We start from the raw sequence: 17855 nt of genomic DNA on the forward strand, positions 1-17855 counted from the left end.
GGGTCACCTCCTCCTACTGGGACACCCCAGCTTCGCCGGTCATCAGACCCCTGTGGAGGTCAGAGAGTGTGCAGGGGGTGATGACGTGCTTATCCTAGGAAAGAGACCAGACTAGGGTAGAAGCAAGGGTTTAGACTGTTTGAAACCAGCCGCATGAACATGTGCTTGGGTTGTCTGTACCCCGGCACCCACCCAACAAGGCACATGGATCACATTGGTGCCAGAGCAACGCAGATTCCAGCAAGCTTCGTTCCTCGCATTCACCTCCTCCCTAAATGACATGCAGGTTCTACTTCCACTCCTCTCATAAAGCTAGGATGATTACCTGTACGTAATCTGTGTCATTCTTGGTGGAGAGCAGAAATGCCTGCAGGAAGTTAACCCGAGTCCAGAGAGTTGATGGAACATGTACCAGCGTCTGTCTCACATTCCAGCCACACCCCCGAGCTGGTCTTTGGATCATGTTAAGTGACACAGTATCTGGAGAGGACCAGCTAGCCAATGATCCATCAATTTCCAAATCCACCAGCTCAGAAGACTTGGAAACCCACAGTGGTTTGTGGATAGAGGATGTTATTTCTCGCTGAGAGAATTGGGCAACATGAGGAGACTATAGCCATTTTCCTTAGAAGATTTTTCGGTCCTAGTTTTGGGGTGTTGCTGGGTTGGAGTGACTCATGTATGTTCCCCACCTTCTTGAGATTAACCTTTACAATGGCAGCAGGCTCTCTCAATGGGGAGGTGACTGGAATCCAGCAGGCCTGGCTTGAATGCCGCCTCCCACTTCCCTAGCTGCATGACCTTGGATAAATTACTTAGCCCTCAGAACTTCTGTTTCCAACTCTGAAAGTGAGGGGAGTGCTAGACCCCCACCTCTTAGAGCTATTTGCAAGGATTCACCGGGTTACTCAAGGTAAAGCATTTAGCAGGACCTGGGGCACAAGCCACGTGCTTGTGCTTTTGTGGAGAACTTCCAGTTGCTGAGCATCCAGAACGGGCTGCAGTGCTTGAACCAAGCTCATCTCTAAGCGCAGGTGCAGACTTCTGGACCCTCACTGCCAAGGAAAGGGTCTCTTAAAGGCCCCTTGGGTTACCGAACTATTCCTGAGTCAAGCTGCCCTGCTTTCCAGGGCCTGGTTAATAAGGAAGCTGAGGTTGGTTATAGCATCTGGCTCCCCCGAGATCTGAGACAGTCAGCGCCTTCGAGCTCAGGCCCAAAAATAGTTCCTGTGGGTGGTAGCACTTCCCCAGCCTCCACAGTTCTCTCTGACGGCGTCTCCACCAAGCAGGCATTGGCAGGGGCCAGCTCTGCCCTGTACCTTTACCCGGGTCGCCCCCAACTGTTCTTGGGCCAGTGCCACTTTTAAGGATAAAAGCGCCAGCTGCAGAGTTTCTGCTGAAATCTGGAGCTCCGGGGCCACCCTGCATGTGGGCAGAGGGCATGTGGGGCTGAGGCCAGACTCCAGGGACAGTGCTGCAGGGAGCTGGGCAGCTAACCTGGTGAACCCAGAAAGGCTCAAGCCCACCACTGTTGGCCTCTGTCTGAAGGGCTTCTCTCGGGGACTGATTTTTTCCCTTGTCGATCGCGAGGGAAGCATGGCCGGCCCTCGGACATCCAGGCGGTGACCCTGGGAGTGGAGGAGGGGAAGTGTCTCTGGTCACCGGGCCACCTCATGGATGAGCAGTTGTTTTCCCAAGGACGGGGCGCCATAGGCGGGAGAAGCTGGTGTTTGAGCCCAGGGATGAAACCTTTCTTTTTCTTTTCTTTTCTTTTCTAGAAAATCGTACAAGCTGGCGACAAAGACCTGGATGGGCAGCTAGACTTCGAAGAGTTCGTCCACTATCTCCAAGATCACGAGAAGAAACTGAGGCTGGTGTTCAAGAGTTTGGACAAAAAGAATGATGGTGAGCATTGGCCCGGGGCCAGCAGCTGCCCGGCAGTCCTGGGCCTCTGCACCAGGCTGGCCCCAGGTTCATGGCCTTTGTTGTTCCAGGGCGGATCGACGCCCAGGAGATCATGCAGTCCCTGCGGGACCTGGGGGTCAAGATATCTGAGCAGCAGGCAGAAAAAATCCTCAAGAGGTGAGTGCATGCGTAACCAGTCCCTTGGTTTGCTTTAACAAAAGTGTGACGAAAGAAAGATTCTTGGACTTGCTCCACAGTGCCATTCATTGTATTAACCCTGTTTCCATGAACTTTGGCTCCTGGTGGTTGGAAGGGATGAATAAGTAACCCCTCCCAGAGACTAGCCGCTCCCCAGGGTCCAGGTCAGCTCCCAGTGGAAGAATCACAAATCCCCGGGCAGGGTGCCCAACACCAGCCACTCTCGAAGAGAAAAGACTAGTGGGGAGATTTCAGTAGGTGAAAGGCGAGCAAGGAACACTCTTCTCTGCCTGGACATGCAGGGAGGGGCAGGGCTCACAGGGCTGCCCTCCAGTGAGGGGAACTTCCTCTTAACTTCACGCTCAGATGCACTGCCCCGAGTCAGCCCCAGGCAAATGGTGATCCTCGGGGCTGGGAACTCCCACCAGAGCAGCCCCTCAGTCGCTTCCTGTCCTCCCCACCCTCCTTAAGTCCCGGAGGGCCCAAAGCCAGCTGGCAGGCAGGTAGGGATGGCGGCCCCTGGCCCTCGCTCCCCTCACATGCAGAGCACCTCCTCACGCCATGCTGTGCCGTGTGCTTGCCTCACTAACCTCCGCTCAGAGCACTTATTGGTGTTGTTTTTCCTCTCTCCTCTGCATTCTCCTTTTGTCTGTCTGTCAGAATACGAACGGGCCACTTCTGGGGCCCTGTCACCTAGTAAGTATCCGTGTCACCCTGGGGACCTCTTCCTGCCTCCTTAACTTCTGTGCCTGATCAGATCGGGGTGCTCGTGGGCCATTACATCCCCATGTCTGTGCCAAGTGGGATGTGGAGCCACCTGGCCCCTTCTCCGGGGCAGGGGCACCTTCCGTGGTCTCCTGGTGGCCACACGCCTGCCCTCGGCTCCCCTGGAGGTCGGTGGGGGTGGGTTGTGGCTGACAGATGGGGCCTGTGTCCACGTGGGTGACTGGGCACGTGTCTTACAGCATGGACAAAAACGGCACGATGACCATCGACTGGAACGAGTGGCGAGACTATCACCTCCTGCACCCTGTGGAGAACATCCCTGAGATCATCCTCTACTGGAAGCACTCCACGGTGAGTCCCGCCTCCCCTGGCCGGAAGGTGGTCTCTTCTCCCCGCCCCCCCCTCCCCCCTCCCCCGTCCAGTGGGTCCCATCTGCCCAGCATCAGCCCCCATCCTGCTGGGGGTTCCCGGCCTGCCGCCTCTTCCGCAGCAGGGCTGTTCACTCCTCTGCCAGCCCTCCAGGTGCTCCCTCCGTCTCCCACGTGCCAGCCAACCTAAACGGCCCCGCCCATTCCCCACAGATTCCCTCTGCCAGAAAGGGTACCCTCCTGTCACCCCCATTGCTGCCCAGTCTTCAGGGTCCACCCCTCTCGCTGAGCCCTCTGGTTTTCGCAAAGCCTCCTGGGAGGCAGTGGGAGCTGCCCGGTAAAGATCAAATAGCCGAGCTGTTAAGTGTCTCCCCCCTCCCCCACCCCAGTTTTTATGTCATTTCCCTCTGTGGCAAAAGAATACCTCCCCACTGCCACACACATACAGCCTCTTTCACCTCTGATCAGAAGCACACAGCACCCTTCGTGGTGGTGGCCCCGTTGACCCCCCTGCCCGCGTGCCCCCTCCATGCACAAGCATCCCTTTCTGCTGCTCCTTGCTGAGTACCCCCTGGTTGCAGTCCTAGCACCATCCCAGGCCACCAGCTCTAAGAGGGGAGGCCACAGGCGCCCCTCCTCCTCCGTCTCCCTCAGTGCCCCCAGGGGACGCCTGGCATCTTTGTGGGGTGAAATTAAGCGGACACCCCATGGGTAGGAGCCGGCTGCCCCCCAGGCTGGGCCTGTGCCCCCCGGGCTTGGGGCAGAGCTGGCTCTGCCAGCCGCCCCAGGGGAGAGGGCGCCTCTCAGGCAGCACAGCCCTCTCGTGTTTGCAGAAGCCTTGCATAACTCTCTGCCGGCGCGATCCGGTTACTCTTCGGGTTTCAGAAGAATTTTTACCCCAGTTACACATCGTGTTTCAGAAGAATTTTTACCCCTGACTTGATCCTTTGAGCACAGCCAGCCTGGCAATCCTCAGCTGAAATGCCTTTGTAAGCTGTTCTTGCAGGAGCCCCTAGTGGCATCTAGACGGGCTGTCCTCCTGGTTTTGTACCCGCATTTTTCCAGCTCTGCGTTCAGACCCTAACCTCGGCCTCTCTCTTCAAGGCCGCAGACGGTTCAGAGCTTTGCCACCTCCACAGAGTGGGGGTGGGGGGTGGGGGTGTGCAGATGGTGGTGGTTGCATTTTAGACAGTGGAAGGCAGTAGACGTAGCTGGCGGCTGGTAGTTCAGCCAGAAGCTTGGGAGCCTGCTTGATTTATCGGTGTTGGCGTTCCTCACAGATCTTTGATGTGGGTGAGAATCTGACAGTCCCCGATGAGTTCACGGTGGAGGAGAGGCAGACGGGGATGTGGTGGAGGCACCTGGTGGCCGGCGGTGGGGCGGGGGCCGTATCGAGAACCTGCACGGCCCCCCTGGACAGACTCAAGGTGCTCATGCAGGTATGTACGCAGGAAGACAGGCCCTGAGCCGCCTGTTTTCTCCTTGGGTTCTTTGGTCGGTGGCTTCCCTGCCCTTGTCTGGGGCCCTACTCTGGGCCCATACCTTTCTTAAGTCAGATTGGAGTTACTGCTCAGACCAGGGTGACATTAGATCCTGGCCCAGGTGACCTTTTGCGCATTGCTGATCTAATTTTATCTGAGGCTCTTAAGCCAGGAGTCACATTACAGGGCTGTAATGTGGGCAGCTGACCCCGGTGAGAACTGGGGTGTGGCAGGAACCTGTCGCCTTATGTACATCTTATGTAGACCACTGCTTGGGGGGCTGTGCAAGCTGATCCTCACCTGGCCCAGACGCTAGTCCCCTGGCCGAGTGCCCGATTCCAAGTCCACAGGGCAGAGATAAGCTGAACGCACGTCAGGGGCAGGGTTGTGAAATCGACCTGCCTGAGGACACACCATTGGATTTCAGTGTCATCTGAACAGTGGCCAGTCACCCTCTTGTTCCCTGACTGGTGTTCTGGCATTTTTTAATGCCAGGAACCCTGCTCAGAAAAGGTGTCAGCCTTTCCCTGCCCTCCTTTCCCTGCCTTGGTTCAAGGCCTATGGACAGAAGAAGGTGCCAAATCAGGGAGATGGAGTGGTTTGGGCAGAGGAGCTCTGGGCCTGGGACCCAATCCGGGGTCCCACCCTCCCATCTGAGTGACCATGAGCACTTCCCTTCACTCCCAGGACTTCTATTCCTCTGGAAACTAAGAGGCTCAAACCAATTGCCATATGAGTTTGTTTTTCTTCCCCAAATCCCCAGGAATGCTGTAGAGATGAAAGGCTGTCCTTGGATGAAATGACTAAGGCTGGGAATGCGTTCAGTTAATGGAAGTAGGAGAGGGGTCATGGGTAGGGAGCACATAGATTGGCTGGTCTGATGATGGTTGAACCTTATTATGGGTTCATGGAAGCTCCTCTGTACTTGTATGTATGCTTGAAAGTTTTTCCGTAATAAAAAGTCCAATTTTTTTTTTAAGTAGTCCTCATGGAGGTGTAAGAGGTGTTTAGCACGGTGTTGGCATATAAACGTTGGGTGCACGGCAAAAAGTCTGGTTGGACTCACAGCCACGTTTGACTCTCAGGGTGCTGAGTCGGTCTCAGGCACAAGAGGGCAGGGCCGTGCCTGCCAACCTCCCACCTTGGTTCTTGGTCAGACGATGGTGGCTCGCTGTGGCTCCTCCCGACCTCTTGTCCTTCCCCCCAGGTCCACGCCTCCCGCAGCAACAACATGTGCATCGTGGGTGGGTTCACCCAGATGATTCGAGAAGGAGGGGCCCGATCACTCTGGCGGGGCAACGGCATCAACGTCCTCAAAATCGCCCCCGAGTCGGCCATCAAATTCATGGCCTACGAGCAGGTGAGGACCCGGCTCTCCAGGGACAGTTGCCCCTCGGCAGCTGCATCCTGAGTGCCCCCTGGGACAAGGTCCCTGCCCTGCTGATCCCCTGGAACCCGGAGCCAGGCCTTGAACCTGAGGGACAGCCAGTCCAGGCGGGGGATGGAGAGGCCTGGGTCTGACCCCTGCACTGCCCCCACTAGCCTGTTCCACTGGGGGCCAGCGCCTGCCTTCTCTGGGCAGCATCGAAAGTCCCAGGGACACCAGGTCTCGGTTAAACCTGATCGGCTCCGGGAGGACGGGCGGGGCGGCAACAGGTGTGCTGGTCTCCAGCAGAGGGGTTTGAGTTTGTTGGCTCCTTATTCCAGATCAAACGTCTCATTGGGAGTGACCAGGAGACTCTGAGGATTCACGAGAGGCTTGTGGCAGGGTCCTTGGCAGGGGCCATCGCCCAGAGTAGTATCTACCCGATGGAGGTGAGGGCCATGTCAGTGCCGGGGCGGGCAGCCCGTGTTGGGGTGGGCGGGCGGACTGGGCCGTGCTCACGCTTCCATCACCCGCCCTGGGCTCTGCAGGTCCTGAAGACCCGGATGGCCCTGCGCAAGACAGGCCAGTACTCGGGCATGCTGGACTGTGCCAGGAAGATCCTGGCCCGAGAGGGCATGGCCGCCTTCTACAAAGGCTATGTCCCCAACATGCTGGGCATCATCCCCTACGCTGGCATAGACCTGGCCGTCTACGAGGTGAGGCCCCCTGGAGGACTCAGGCCCCTTGAGCGGCAGGAGAGATTCAGAAACGCCCTCCTGGCCATGTGTCGTCCCCCCCAGCCACCTCCCCCCACTCTCTCCTTCCAAATTCCTTTGTCCCTTGCAAGGGGTCTCCTGTCACACTGCCTGCCCATGGCAGCCCCCAGGTTCTGTACCCTAGGGGCTTGGCCGACAGATCTGGAGAGCGCGGTGCCCTGGGGGCTCCCTGGGCCCCTGCAGGCTCCAGAGCACAGGGGTCCAGCCCTCTGAGGAGAAGAAGGGGTTGCTGTCCCTGCTTCCTGCCCCCCCCAGCCCCCCACCGCCGCCCCATCCTATCTGGGAATCCCCAGTGACAGCAGAAACAAAGGGCAGGCCGTTCAGGAGCGCAGCCAGCCCCCAGGGCCAGCCCAGGCCAAGCGAGTTGGGTTACTGTGGCCTTGCGGATCCCATCCGTGTGACCGGGCAGCGCCTCCTATGTGGATCCGATATCTGCCCCCAACCCCCTCGTCTCTCACTGCCTCTCAGGCTTTTCCCTCCTGGGGCCTGCAGGCGCTTCGGCTCATCCCGCCCCTCTGTACCCTTGCAGACACTCAAGAATGCCTGGCTGCAGCGCTATGCAGTAAACAGTGCAGACCCTGGTGTGTTTGTGCTCCTGGCCTGTGGCACCATGTCCAGCACCTGTGGCCAGCTGGCCAGCTACCCACTGGCGCTGGTCAGGACCCGGATGCAGGCCCAAGGTAAGGCTAGTCGGTCCCCAGGGCCCCATCTCCCCTGGGGGCAGGTTGGGATATAGGGAGGAGCCGGCGAAAGGCCCCTGACGGGTGGCGTCTCTCACTGCAGCCTCCATGGAGGGCGCCCCCGAGGTGACCATGAGCAGCCTCTTCAAACAGATTCTGCGGACCGAGGGGGCCTTCGGCCTGTACCGGGGGCTGGCCCCCAACTTCATGAAGGTGATCCCGGCCGTGAGCATCAGCTACGTGGTGTATGAGAACCTGAAGATCACCCTGGGCGTGCAGTCGCGGTGACAGGCGGGGGCCAGCCGCCCGCGCAGACTCGCTGATCCCGGGCTCCCAGCCCTGGGATGTGTAGCCATCTCATTCTGTGAATGTACCAACACTACGCTGACTGAAGCCAAGCTGTGAAAACCCTGGGGTGCGCCCACAAATGGGGGGGACAGAGCTGGCAGGCCACCAGGTGCGCCCTGCTGACCCCGGCCAACCCACGTGTCCATTCCAGGGAGGACCTGTGAGTGTTCCTCAGGGCCCAGGGCTCAGCAGGACATGGGCCCAAGCGCTTGGGGGCTGAACGCTGCCCAGGGGCACCTGCGGAAGAGCAGGGCTGGGAGGCCGGTTTCATCCTCCCGTCGCATCCTCGCAGCTGGACCATTGGCCTGGGCTGTCTTCTGGCCTGCTGAGCGTCTTCCCCCGGGGGGGCCCACCTCGCTTCCTTCCTCGCTGCTGTTTTCAATGGTAGGAGGAGGGCCCCCGGCCCTCTCCCCACGCTGCCCCTCTCTCCTCAGTCAGTGGGGAAGGGTAGTTGTACCTGAAACCTGAGCCCAGATTCCCAACTGGCCGCCCTGCCGCTGGCTGGCTGGTGCAGGGAAGAGGGCTTCCAAGCTGCCCAGCAGGCAGGCACCTGGATGCATGTGTGCATGACGGGGGCCAGGCTGCCTGGCGCATGGCTTCACAGGTCCTGGAACCCAGAGGGCCTCTGCTCCCCGCCGCTGAGGGGGGCTCATGAGGCTCTGAGCTGGGCCCGGACTCTGTCAGCACTGGCACCAGCTCAGAACCAAGTCCCTCTGCCCCACTGGCATGAGGGCAGTGGGGATCGTGTCAAAGCAGGAAGGGCCATGTCTGCCCTGCATCTGCAGGCCCTGGCAAGAGAAGGAAAAGGTGTTCAAGGCCTTAATACTTACGTATCATTGGAAGAAGGGTTTTGTTCAGAAAGAGAAGCTGAACAAACGTGCAGGTTCTGGTCTTCCAGAAGGAAGACAGAGAGCCGACGGCTTGGCTGACCGCATTTAAGTCTGTTTCTGACGCCCCTGGGGACTCGCGTCTGCTCCCCACGGGGGCCAAGTGGGACCACTTCACATTCCGCTGACGCAATGTGTCACACTGCTTGGAGCCTATTTATTTTGTATTTATTTGAACAGAGTTACGTCCTAACTATTTTTATAGATTTGTTTAATTAATAGCCTGTCATTTTCAAGTTCATTTTTTATTCATATTTATGTTCCTGGTGGATTGTACCTTCCCGGCCCCCGTGAAGTGGGGTGGGGGGCGGAACCAGGGGGCTGTGGGCGTGACCCTCGTGCCTGTCCAAAGAAATTCCTCTCTGAACTGGTGACAGAAGAAAGGCAAAGAAGGCAGAAAGGCCCTGACCACAGAGAGACGGGCCCTTGGCAGGTTGGGGGGCGAGGGGGCCAGCACCCAGGAAGCCTTAGGAGCTGAGGGTTTGATCAGGGGGTGGGAAGAGGGAGGGAAACTCCCACTCCGTTGAAGATGGAAGTCCAAATCATTTCTTGGACTGGGGAGGGATTTCTTTATTTCCCCCCCTTTTTGAAGGATAGGGCAGTGAGGTACGTATCACTGAGTTTGGGGGTGAGGGCCGGAGGAGGCCACCAGCTCCCCCCGCCATCCCCTGTGAAGCGGGCTCCCTCTGTCCTGGCCACCACCCCCTCAACCCGCTCCCCCTGCTCAATAATGCTGGTCTCCGTGCAGGTGCACGGCCACACTTCCATTCACCAGAATGGCCCGATGAGGACAATTCAAATAGGATGCAAAGATCAATGCAAAAATTACTGTTACATATAAATAGAGTTGTAACTGGAATTGGTGACAAAGCAAATTAAGAAAGAATTGGGAGTTGTCATTTAAAACAGCCTTCTAATAAAGTTGTTTAAGAGCTGATGACAGAGTCATGGTTTTGCTGACCTGGGCTTGGGTGGCACGGGGCTGTCGCCACGTTAGAATGTTGTGTCACTCAAGTCCCTTCGGTCGTGTCCGACTCTGACCCCATGGGCTGTAGCCCTCCAGGCTCCTTTGTCCATGGGATTCTCCAGGCAGGAATACTGGAATGGGTTGGCATTTCCTTCAGGGGATCTTCCTGGACCAGGGATCAAACCCCCATCTCCTGCCCTGGCAGGCGGATTCTTTACCACTGAGCCACCAGGGAAGCCTACGTGTTAGAGTGCAAATCCATTTGTCTCATCAGAGGACATGAGAAAACTTCCCCCTCCCCCTTACTCAGAGCAGCTCCCCGTTCCAGGCTTCTCAAGGCACCCCCTCTTTAGAATGGATGTTTGTTGGCTTTGGGGTGCTCCAACAGGTCGCCAGTGCCCCGGGAGTTGCTGCATCCGGAGGTCCTTCCTCGGCCCTCACCTGATTCAGCCTATCCAGGGCAGAGCTGATCTCTCAGTGCTGCCGGAAGCCCCTCCTGACTCCCTCTCTCAAACTTGCTGGCTGCCCCTCTCCAGCCGCAGAGTTGGTTCCTCCCCATCCCTCTGGGGGGCCCCCCAACACTCTTTTGCTTTGTGGAAACGGAATGTTTGCAGCCGTACCTCCAGCACCTAAGACCGTGCCCAGTGCAAAGTAGTGTTCATTAAATAAGTCCACACCCCAGTCCCCCAACAAGCCCTGGGTGCCACTGTAGGGGTGGGGTGGAGCGGTGCACTATGAAGCAGCTTAGGGAACGTGCCAGGGGGCTCTGGCTTTCAGAGGCCGTAAGGGGGCACAAGAGTGTGCCTCGTGTGTGAAATGCATATGCCACTTGTGCTGGGCCCAACAGGGGCCACTCCACACCCCCCAAATTTATGTCCTTTGGGAACTTCAGATGTCGCTTAATTTGGAGACAGGGTTTTTGCAGAAGTGTTCAAGTCAAGATGGGGTCGTCCTGGGTGAGGGTGGGCCCTAAGTCCAAAGACAAGAAGAGGGAAATCTGGACACGGAGGAGCACCGTGTGAATGAAGAGCGTGATGAATCCACACGTCAAGACACCAAGGGTGTCTGAGGCAAGGGGAGAGGCAGCCACGCTTTCTGCCTCAGACCCTCCAGAAGGAGCCAAACCGCCGGCACCGGGGTTTCTGGCTTCTGGCCTCCTGCACTGAGAGAATTCCATTCCATTGTTTTCCGCCATCCAAGTTCAGGGTGGTTTGTTACAGCTAGGAAAGTAACACGCCATGTGCGTCACCTTGTTACCAGGGCAACGGGCATAAACCGTTTCCCAAGCATTGGGTCCCCCCAGCCGCCCCATCCAGGCTTCTTGGGACGGTGGCCGGGTCCCACGTTCCCAGGTGCTCGGTCCCACTCACTGGGAGAGCGGCTCCTCCAGCACAGAAGTTCGATTTGGGAGGTGGGTGACAATATAGGTCACCAAGCCAACCTTTCTGTGGTTACCGCCTTTGTTCCTTGCCCCCTCCTTCCAATCTTATTAATTATTTAGTTGGCTGCCCCGGGTCTTAGTTGCAGCATGCAGGATCTTTTAGTTGCAGCATGCGAGAGCTAGTTCCCTGACCTGGAATCGAACCTAGTGCCCTTGCTTTGAGAGCACAGCCTCAGCCCCTGGACCAGGGGAGTCTCCTCCATCCAGTCTTTAATCACATGTCACCTTCTTACGGAGGCTTTCCCTGGCCATCTTACAGGAGCAGCCCTGTTCCCTCCACAGCCCAGTTCATTCACCACCCCGTTTGTTTCTCTCCCTCATACTTCTCACCACCAACTAGAGGATCGACTTTCTCATATGCTGTTCCCAGTACGTGCCCGGCACCCACTACAGGCTTAACGAGTAGTTCGTCATTGGATAAAATCCATGCACACGTCCTGTCATGTGGGAGGCAGAATTACATCCCCTCCCAAAGACATGCGCGTCCTAATCCCCAGAACCAGTGCATTAGGTGGCAAGGCAAGCAAAGGCTAATTAAGGTAACAGATGGAATTAAGTTTGCCAATCAGCTGACCTTCAAACAGGGAGAGAGAGTAGCCTGGATTATCCAGGTGGACCCAAGATAACAAGATGCTTCCTTGTGGGAGAGGAAGGCAGGGAGAGAGCCAGGGAGACTGGACAAAGGACTCAGCCCGGGCCGCTTGCTTTGAAGATGGAGGAAGGAGCCCCGAGTTAAAGATTCCTGTGGCCTCTAGAAACTGGAAAAGGCAAGGTCGAGTCTCCCAGAAAACCTCCAGAAGGATCGCTGCCTTGAGGACGACCTTGACTTTAGCCCAGTGAGACACACTCCAGACCTCCGACCTCCAGACGCGCCTTGGGAGGGCTGTTGGGAAGTTGAAACGAGACAGGAAATGGAAATGGCTGGTCCTTAAACACTTGCAGTGCCCTGGCCCCATCCTGGATTCCAAACACAGAGTGATTTCCCCTAAATGCTCTTTCATTCCACTCCTCCCCTGCCTCCCCCGCCCCCACCCCCCGCCCCCACTGAGGAGGCCTGGGATCTCTGGCTTTGTGGGGTGGTGTGGGAGGGTGGGGAGACCTGGCCCATATTCTGTGCGCTTCCTTCCTGGAGCGAGACACTTTCATCTCAGTCCCGGGAGTGCCATCGCTGAGCTGCAGCTCTGTGCACACGGGACAAGGGCTGCTGCCATGTCCCCATTTTACAGACGTGGAAACTAAGACCCCAGAAGGGGCAGGGGCTTGCCCAGGGCCTCCCTGGGAACAGGTGACAAGACCTTGAAGCAGATGAGAGTGACCCACTCTGGCTGTGTGCTTGGGGGTGAAGATATGGCTGGTCCCTGCCCCGACACCAGGCCTGGCAGCCTTGGACCCACACCACGACTCACCTGCAGGGAACTTTCACTGAGGGGCAGGGGCTCCTTGCCTGACCTCAGGTAGGTGACACCTGGTCCCTGGCCACTCTCCCGGCCAGGAGGCCCCAGAGAGCTGGGGGAAAGTGAGGCAGGGCTGTGCTTGAATCCTGGCACCTGGCAGTGTGATCTTAGGCAAGTCTCATGCCTCTCTGAGCCTCAGTTTCCTCATGAGGAAGATGGGCACGGTATTTGCCTTACAGCTCAGGGCCAGGAGGAACACCAGATTCATCCAAAGGGCAAATGTTAGGAATTCCCTGGTGGTCCAGGGGTTAGGGCTCTGCATTCTCATATGTGGAGGGTCCAGGGTTCAATCCCTGGTCGGGAAACAAAGATCCTGCAAACCACAACTCAGCTAAAACATACATATATTCTTTTTCTTTTTAAAGGGCATAGGTTGAACCAAGATTCAAAACAGCTTTGCTGACTCGGAAGCCCCAAGCCCGGTTCTCACCTTGGTTCGCAGCCAGGCTGCCCCCAGGCCCCCTCTCAGCAGTCCCAGCGGACTGGAATGTAGGGGAAGGGTGAGAGGAGCAGCAGCCTGCACTCCGGGCCCCACTGCCCAAGCATGGACCTTGGTCTCTGCCGCCCAGGGCCAGCAAGGAAGCAGGAGCGGACCAGCGAGGCCCCATCAGAGGGACTGGAGAGGCTGCCAGTGCTGGGTGGGAAGAAGGCCAGTGGGAGGGCAGGGAGGAACCAGGAGTGAGGAGACTGAGGCCAGAGGTGGGCCAGAGGGCTGCCCCAGGCCCCCAGGCCTCTCCAAATCTCAGTTTCCATAACACCGAGGTTGGCGCCGGAGAGGGGGCATGGGGAGTACAAAGGAATGGGCTCTCTGGGCCTTTTCCCATCACCACTCCGCATGGTCCCTGTGGCCCAGGAGGAACGACTATCTCTCCACAGCAGCTGTGAAGGCCCTGAGCTGGCTCCACCCACACCCGCCAGTTTGCTGGGGGCCCCTGACTGCATCAAAGAGCCCAACCCCTGCCCTGCATTTTTTTTTTTTACGTGTGTCCATTTATTGATTGCTGGGAATACAACTTATTGAGAATACACTGACACAGAGCCAGGACTTGCCTCTGGCACTTGGCTCCCTGTAACTGGTTCTCTTCCCTGACTATACTGTAGTAAGATTTAGTCTTGCCTGACTGTACTGTTTGTATTAGTCTCCTAATGACAGATTTTATTTTCCTAAGTTCCAAAATCACTGCAAACAGTGAGTGCAGCCAGGAAATTAATAAGACACTTCCTCCTTGGAAGAAAAGCTATGACAAATCTAGACAGCATATTCAGAAGCAGAGATATCATTTTGCTGACAAAGGTCCATATAGTCGATACTATGGTTTTTCCAGTAGTCATGTACAGATGTGAGAGTTAGACCTTAAAGAAGGCTGAGTGTCAAAAAATTAATGCTTTCCAATTGTGGTGCTGGAGAAGACTCTTGAGAGTCCCCTGGACTGCAAGGAGATCAAACCACTCAATGCTAGAGGGAATCAACTCTGAATATTCACTGGAAGGACTGATGCTGACGTTCCAGTATTTGGGCCACCTGATGCAAAGAGCCGACTCACTGGAAAAGACCCTGATGCTGGGAAAGATTGAAGGCAAAAGGAGAAGGGGGAGGCAGAGGATGAGATGGTTAGATGGCATCACCAACTCAATGGACATGAGTTTAAGCAAACTCTGGAAGATTCTAAAGGACAGAGGAGCTTGGTGTGCTGCAGGCTGTGGGGTGCAGAGTGTTGGACACAGCGACTGAGCAACAACAAAGACTGCTGTTACAAATCGCCATCAACGCGGCATCTTAAAACGGCACGTATTTATTCCCAATAGACCTAGAGGCCGGAAGTCCAAAGTCTATCTCAATGGACTGAAATCTAGGTGTCCCACAGGGTGCTTCCTTCCGGAGGCTCTCAGGGAGAATTCATCTCTTGCCTCTTCCGGCCTCTGGAGACCGGCTGCTCTCCTTGACTTGTGACCTCCTCCTGGCATCATTCCAGCCTCTCACTTCTGTTCTCAGATCTCTTCAGTCAAAGCTCCCTCCGCCTCCATCTGATAAGCAGACTGTGATTACATTTAGGGCCCAGCTGGATAATCCAGGAAAATCTCTCCATCTCAAAATCATTAATTTAATCACATCAACAGAGTCTTTTTGCCACATAAGGTAATGTTCCCAGCTTCCAGGGATTAGGTCCTGGATATATTTGGGGGTCATTATTTAGCCCACTACCCCATCCCCCCACCACTATCAGCCCTGTTCTCTGTTAGACACTTCTGCCCGTCCAAATCCTTCCCATCCAACTGGTTAAATAAATTCGGCAGCCGTGGCATACAGCGGAGCAATCATTAGAAACAGTGAGGGAGAATGCTTGCTGATCTGGAATACATTGTGATCTGAATTTTTATTTAAAAAAATATTTCTAGAGAGAGGAATATCATAATATTCTGATTAAGGTCACTGTTTCTGGGTCCTGGAAATCTAGGTGCAAATCCTTCCTGTGCTCTTTACTGTGTGACACCAAGCAATTCACTTAATCGGATGCCTCAGTTTCTTCATCTGTAAAATGGGAATACTTGTACTTACCTCAGAGGGATATTAAAAGGCTGTGTAAAGTGCTTAAAACAGTGCTTGCCACAAAATAGGCCCTATTTAACTCTTGGAGGGTTTTCCCTTGTAGCTCAGTCAGTAAAGAAACCCTGCAAGGCAGGAGACCCAGGTTTGATTCCTGGGTTGGGAAGATCCCCTGGAGAAGGACATGGCAGCCCACTCCAGTATTCTTGCCTGGAGAATCCCATGGACAGAGGAGCCTGGCGGGCTATAGTCTATGGGGTCACAAGAGTCAGACAAGACTGAGCAACTAAACCTCCACCAACTGTGGGATACATTTGTTGTTGTTGCTCAGTTGCTCAGTCATGTCCAACTCTGAGACCCTATTGACTGCAACACGCCAGGCTTTCCTGTCCTTCACCATCTCCCGGAGCTTATGCAAACTCAGGTCCATTGAGTCAATGATGCCATCCAACCACCTCATCCTCTGTCATCCCCTTCTCTTCCTGACTTCAATCTTTCCCAGAATCGGGGTTTTTTCTAATGAGTTGACCCTTCACATCATGTGGTCGAAGTATTGGAGTTTCAGCGTCAGCATCAGTCCTTCCAATGAATATTCAGGCTTGATTTCCTTTAGGATTGACTGGTTTGATCTCCTTGCAGTCAAAGGGATTCTCAAGAATCTTCTCCAACATTTATATGTTGGATACATATAAATACTTATATGTAAAATATAAATATATGTAAAAATGTAAGATATTTTATGTCTATATATATATATATACACACACACACTAAATGCAGCCTACAAAAAGATACTAGAAGGCTATTCTCCAAAAAACATGGTTTTAAGTTCTTCTTATTGTATTTGTTTTTTAAATATGTATTTATTTGGCTTTGCTGTGTCTTAGTTACAGCACACAGGATCCTCACTGTGGCATGCAGGATCTTTGAATTCTTAGTTGCAGCATGTGGGCTCTAGCTCCCTGACCAGGGACTGACCTTGGGCCTCCTTAATTGGGAGTGAGGAGTCTTAGCCACTGGACCACCAAGGAAGCACCCTGAATTTTTAAATTGTTTTTAAAAATTTTAAATCTCAGTGATGGGTCTATAAATAATTGGTATCATCTTTTTGCTTCTCTGCAAGATCTGTTTATGCACAATACACAATTATTTGTATAATAAAAATGAAATTTTAAAATTTAACCATCTAACAAAAAAAGCAACCCAGAATCCTAATCCTTAAAGCCTCTGCTGTGGCTCGCTCTCCCCTGGGAGCCCTCCTGATCTGCAGAGTCTCAGGACTCTCCCCTTCTTACTTCCTGGAGCTCTTGTCTGGAAACAGTAGCTCTCAGCTGTGAACTGCAGGAGCCCAGATGGAAACAGAGCTGGAGTGTGTTCTGAGAAGAAACAGTACCTCACTGGCTGCAGAAAAACACCCCTCACCCATCAACAGTGCACATCAACTTTGTGCAACCTTCCCATCCCCGATTACAACCTCATGAAGGGTAATTGACCTCCAAGGGCTTGCCCAAGGTCACAGAGTACAGAGTTCCCACCTCAAACCCGCTGCTGCCACCACCGCCACAGGGCACTCACCATTACCTGAGCTTGAGCAAAATGGGGCAAGGGTTCCTGGCTTGCAGTTCTTTCCCCTGAGACGCGTGACTCTCCCTACCCACTCATCTTCAGACCCTTGCATGTTAACCCCACTTTTGTTGCGTTAGTCGTTCAGTCCTGTCCGACCCTTTGTGACCCCATGGACTGCAGCCCATCAGGCTCCTCTGTCCATGGAATTCTCCCAGCAAGAATACTGGAGTGTGTTGCCACGCCCTTCTTCAGGGAATCTTCCTGACCCAGGGGTCAAACCCAGGTCTCCTGCATTGCAGGCAGATTCTTTACCATTTGAGCTCCCCAGGAAGCCCATTTTCCAGATGGGCAAGTAAGAGTCCTTGGAGAAGGAAGATAGCCCAAAGATGCGATCCCAGGATTGGCCACAAGGTGGCAGCACCAGGCCTTACGACCTGCTCCTCTGGGCTTTGCGTCCTCTTACCGCCCTCTGGCGATTATGGGAAAAGGCAACTGAGGCAAGGTTGTCGCCTCTGGGGAGAATACTCTGACAGAAGCAGGACTCGGGGCCCCTTGCATTGGTGGCCTTGCGTTGACTGGCCATTATCCAGGCCCTGTCACAGGGAAGTCCCTGTCACAGGGAACTTCTAATTAGTGGTTCTAAAAGTCCAAGGAACTTGGACTTTTCATCAAGGTGACCATTTAGAGGAGGTGGGTGAGGTTAGGAGGTATGGACAGGCTCCTCTCCGCCTGCAGCAACCTCAGGGATGAAGCCGCAGTGAGGAGTCAGGCCCCTATCCCCAGGATGGCTGCTCTGTCGTTAACCAGATCTTCCTCTGAGAAACGCAAAGTCAGAAGAAAACATCTCTGCCAACACGAGGAGAGGTGTGGCGATGAGCAGCTGGGGTCTGGCCTGCACCACGGGGTCTCCTTAACTAGGCCAGGCCTCCCGAGGAAGCCAAGGCTGGGAGACCCAATCACCGGATTCAGCAGGAGCAGAAAAGGTAAGGAGCACAGGGTGGGGTTGTGAGACGTGAGACCCTCCCCGGGCCACAGTATCATGGACTGAAGGTGGCCGCCTTATCCCGAGCGGGTCACATCCAATGCTCCCTTTGGGGATTCTGGGATTGAGACAGAGAAAGGCCAGCCAGCCTCCTAGAACAGCTGG

At 55.1% G+C, this 17855-nt stretch overlaps 1 protein-coding gene across 6 annotated transcripts in view; it reads left to right on the forward strand.

Moving 5' to 3' along the window:
- SLC25A25 (solute carrier family 25 member 25) overlaps positions 1-9672 on the forward strand; it is a 36637-nt gene extending 26965 nt beyond the window's left edge. For 3 of the 6 annotated variants that reach the window (XM_006065406.4, XM_006065408.4, XM_006065410.4), the window contains exons 2-11: positions 1779-1905; positions 1995-2082; positions 2764-2799; positions 3069-3180; positions 4478-4636; positions 5886-6038; positions 6386-6493; positions 6593-6760; positions 7350-7500; positions 7604-9672. In XM_006065406.4, the coding sequence (XP_006065468.1) occupies positions 1779-1905; positions 1995-2082; positions 2764-2799; positions 3069-3180; positions 4478-4636; positions 5886-6038; positions 6386-6493; positions 6593-6760; positions 7350-7500; positions 7604-7788 (1287 nt within the window). In that variant the 3' untranslated portion in view covers positions 7789-9672. The remainder of the gene's footprint in view (positions 1-1778; positions 1906-1994; positions 2083-2763; positions 2800-3068; positions 3181-4477; positions 4637-5885; positions 6039-6385; positions 6494-6592; positions 6761-7349; positions 7501-7603) is intronic. The other 3 variants (XM_006065407.4, XM_006065409.4, XM_006065411.4) reach the window with 1 other exon arrangement.
- Positions 9673-17855: the final 8183 nt, after the last annotated feature.

The sequence above is a fragment of the Bubalus bubalis genome, chromosome 12 (assembly GCF_019923935.1).
Source record: "Bubalus bubalis isolate 160015118507 breed Murrah chromosome 12, NDDB_SH_1, whole genome shotgun sequence".
NCBI classification, from domain to species: Eukaryota; Metazoa; Chordata; class Mammalia; order Artiodactyla; family Bovidae; genus Bubalus; species Bubalus bubalis.